The 3,844-nt window shown below is 45.9% G+C and overlaps 1 protein-coding gene across 3 annotated transcripts; it reads right to left on the bottom strand.

Moving 5' to 3' along the window:
- Positions 1 to 78: 78 nt before the first annotated feature.
- Positions 79 to 3,838, bottom strand: RPSA (ribosomal protein SA). 3 transcript variants are annotated; one of them, XM_009703552.1, is made up of 5 exons: positions 3,692 to 3,838; positions 3,038 to 3,156; positions 1,490 to 1,735; positions 483 to 611; positions 79 to 258 (listed from the first exon to the last, which is right to left on the bottom strand). In XM_009703552.1, exons 1-5 carry the CDS (start codon positions 3,822 to 3,824, stop codon positions 247 to 249), a joined length of 639 nt encoding a protein of 212 aa, XP_009701854.1. In that variant the 5' UTR covers positions 3,825 to 3,838; the 3' UTR covers positions 79 to 246. The 3 variants fall into 3 exon arrangements, with proteins under 3 accessions (XP_009701854.1, XP_009701853.1, XP_009701855.1); XM_009703551.1 differs by having other exon boundaries at positions 172 to 273; XM_009703553.1 differs by lacking the exon at positions 79 to 258 and having other exon boundaries at positions 491 to 607.
- Positions 3,839 to 3,844: the final 6 nt, after the last annotated feature.

The following is a 3,844-nucleotide window of genomic DNA, read 5'->3' as shown; positions in this document are numbered from 1 at the left end:
CCAGTCCTCTGCAATTACAAAGACAACGCTTAGTCCACCCACCCACTACAACACAGACCCCACTTCCGACAGACATCCCCCAAACTGACCTGTGGGGAACTGCTGGATGGGCACAGATGGGACCTGCACTCCCTCGGACCAATCTGCAACCTCAGGCTGAGGAGGAGCCGTGAATTCAGGAGCTGGGGCTGTCCATTCGGTCTGGAACTCCTCCTTCGTAACTGCTTTCTCAGCAGCAGCCTGCTCCTACTTTTCGACCTGTGTAGCAGAAGTCTCGCAGAAACACCTCACCACCCTCACTATCACATACCAGACAACAGGCATCAACTGGCAACACAATTAACCAATCACCACCTTTAAGCTGGAAGCGCAATTACTGTGTTGGCAAAATCTCTCCTCAAGAGCAGGCACAGAGGACCACGGGGCAGGAGCACAAGCAAAGACACCTCACGGAGACACACTTCCTGCCACAGGCCTCCTACCTCCTCAGGGTCCCTGTAGAAGTACAAGTCGGGCATGACTTCCCATGGGTGTTCGCGGGAGATGGTGCCACGCATGCGCAGGACCTCCCGAGCCAGCATCCACCACATCAGACCCACGGAATGGGCTCCCTGGAACAGAAGAAAATTGCTGTAAAGCTAAACCTTTGAAAACAATTATTTTCTTTGAAAAAGCAAAAGACTTATTTGCATCCAACCCAAGGTTCTTGCTTCGCAAGACAAAGACGTTACTTGCTAATGCCCAGATTTGGGTACTCGGACTCAGGAAAGGGCAACTGTTCAAGTTCCCAGTCACATTTTCAGGTCTCTACAGAAATCACAGTGCACTTCAATTACCAGCATCTGAATTTGCTGTATACAGCATAGCCTGAAGCAATTCTGCTATGGAGCTTCATGCTGCTTACTACCCCACATGAATCTTGTTCAAAAGTCATGGATTATGCTCATCACATATGCTAGAATGAAGAAATAGAACTTGACCAAATGAGCAAATCTTACACACATGCTCAGATTTGGCTTACATTAGTTTTGGTGAATGGCATCTAGATAGAGATCAAAGACAGTTTCCCATGTTCCTAGGCTTTACCTTTCAGATGTTTTCTGGCAAGGTAATGTTTCAGAGCAGTTTCATCGGTTCACTTTATTTTTCATTCATACTCATGAACTGTCGCAAGGATGACTATCAAACTCCACTCATTGGGCCACAAAGACCCTCATGGCATCAGTGAAAAATCCTGCCAGGTTACTATAGCACACGTCCTACACTTGAGAGTTCCTTGGCCAGAAACCGGCCTCAGCTCCAAGCTCCAACTGTGTGCATTTCATCTCCTACTCCCCACCTGCCTGCCAGCTCACAAGCGGCCTTAATTAGCTCGTCACCCTGGGAGACATGAAAGGCAAGCCAACCCTCCCCTGCAGAAAGCATCCATCTTGCAACCTAGGACACGCTCTGGAGGAAGCAGCTTTGAATGCCACAACAAAGCCGTTACCTTATTGTTGCAGGGAATAGCAATATCCACATAACGCAGTGGGGAGTCAGTGTTGCACAGCGCAATGGTGGGGATGTTGACGTAAGATGCCTCTGTCAGTGGCTGATGATCAGCCCGGGGGTCCGTAACAACCAGGAGTCGTGGCTCACGGAAAGCTGCCTGGATCTGATTTGTGAAGGTACCAGGGGTGAAACGTCCAGCAATAGGAGTAGCCCCAGTGGCAGCAGCAAACTTCAGAACAGCACGCTGCAAAATGGACCATAGCAAAGGTGAAGCAGGAAAACTGCATTTCAACCAAGTCACCCAGGTATGCTGTAATTTAACTGAAACATCAAATTTAACTGAACTATTTGCTTCAGTTCCTGTGAAATCAGGGCTCACCACCAGCTCTGCACTCAAAATGAGACAAAATAAAAATGTTTCTGAAAATAGCTACACCAACACCAGGAGTTAAAAAAGATCATATCCACCAGCAAAGCAGCAAGTCTGGATACAGAAAAAACCATATTTTTTTCTTCTGAAGTTATTTCCAAGCTGTACTCCAAAGTCTCATAATCAAATCATGAAAGGCGGGGTAAAACAGCTTATGAAAAAAGCAAAGCTGATTTGCTTCCATTATTTCTACATCCTTTCATTATCCAGTAGCATAACTTCAGTAACTACAGGAAAAGCTCAGTAGTAAATATACACAAACTCTAGCTGTGCCCATTAAAATTGCAGTTGGCAGTTCTTACTTGCAACAGCTTTCAACTTCTCAGGCATGTGGCAGGGCCTACTATCAACTCCAATCATAGAGGGAGCTCCTCTCCTGGCGTTAGCGAAAACCCTGCCATCCATTTTGCTGTAGCACACTTCCGACACTTGAGAGCTCATTGGCCAGAAACTGACCTCAGCATCAAGCTTTAACAGCGTGCACATGAAGACCACAGGAACCCAAGGTTTTCCTTTGTAAACCCACCCCGTGTCATTCACAATCTCCCTGAACATTTGTGGCACCACCTGCGTTAGTCCAAAGAAACTAAGCTCACAGATAAACTTCAGTAGCTAATTAGATTTTATTCAAATGTTGTGTCCCCTTCTATGACAGATTTTTTTTCTGCTAGAAGTCTAAAGACAAAATTAAAAATATACTAGTTGGCTATACCTTGATCAATAACAGAGCAAATTATTTCTTTGGAAACTTATGTATCAGGTGCTTATTGTCCCCAAAAAGCAGTGCCAATGACTCACAGAATTATTTGGGAGGGGTGGGGGAAGGCACCAGGGGATTGACCACTAATATGCCAGAAATCCAACAGGAAGCATCCAAAGGAGGATATTAAAGAAAAACAAGTTATCAAATGCCCTGAAACTACAGAAATGGGGAGTGGGTTTCAACTGATCTGCTCTAAGCTGCAACACAAGAAACACGCTTCCGAAAAGTGTTGCTAGAGCCAAAATTCATATTAACTCCCTTTTAACATCAAGCTGCCACTGGCAGGCAATGATGCATGGCGAGAGAGTCCTGCTCCCAAGACTGCAAGCCTCATGAACAACAAATGCCCATACCTGTCCAGTATTTCTGGAAGAAATGACGCTCACATCAGCTGGGTTCTCAATGGCAACAATAGCACGGGCTGCCAGGAGGAGCTTTTCCCAGGTCCTCTTCAGATTGATGATGTAAATACCTATTGGTGACAAAAGGCTTTAGAGCAACCAGCAAATACAAGATCCTAAAACAGGATAACACTCTTCTGCCATTAAAATTTTCATAGGGCTGTGGTTACTTCAAAATTCTGATTAGTGGAAAGCTATTCCTTCCAAGGAAAATCCTCCCATGTGGTTTTAACGCAGCACACTTCCAGCACCTATCAACATGAACCAGGTCCTGGTACGAGCTTCGATCTTTTAACAGGATGCAGCTCAGACTGAAGAACAATGCAAACAAGCAGCAGAAATCAGTATTGAGACATTAAAACCATTTTGTTACTATCCTCAAGAACTAGCGGAAGCGCCCAAATTCAGCTGTAATGGATTTACCAAGTTATGAAATCTGTATTTCTATTTTTCCGAGTAACATGATTCAACCAGTAAAGGCATTTGCACTTTTCAGGCCATGGAGAAACTGTTACAGACCTCGGGCGTTAGCACCTCCCTGCTTTTCTCAGCTGTGCCCACAAAATCCCAGCTGCCTACGCAGGGCTACCCACCCTACGGGTTTACCATCGCTTTTCCTTTTGTAGATATACTGCTCCATCTGGAAGTCAAGGTTGGTGCCTCCCAGGTGGGTCCCGGCAGCGAGGAATTTGAGGACATCCTCCTCCTTCATCTGCAGAACGTCGAGACCTCCGGACATTGCGGGGTTTCCCTTGGGAA

This window comes from Cariama cristata, unplaced genomic scaffold (assembly GCF_000690535.1).
Source record: "Cariama cristata isolate BGI_N322 unplaced genomic scaffold, ASM69053v1 scaffold24417, whole genome shotgun sequence".
NCBI lineage: Eukaryota > Metazoa > Chordata > Aves > Cariamiformes > Cariamidae > Cariama > Cariama cristata.
Note: the sequence above shows the minus strand (reverse complement) of the source record. Positions and strands in the feature narration are given on the sequence as shown.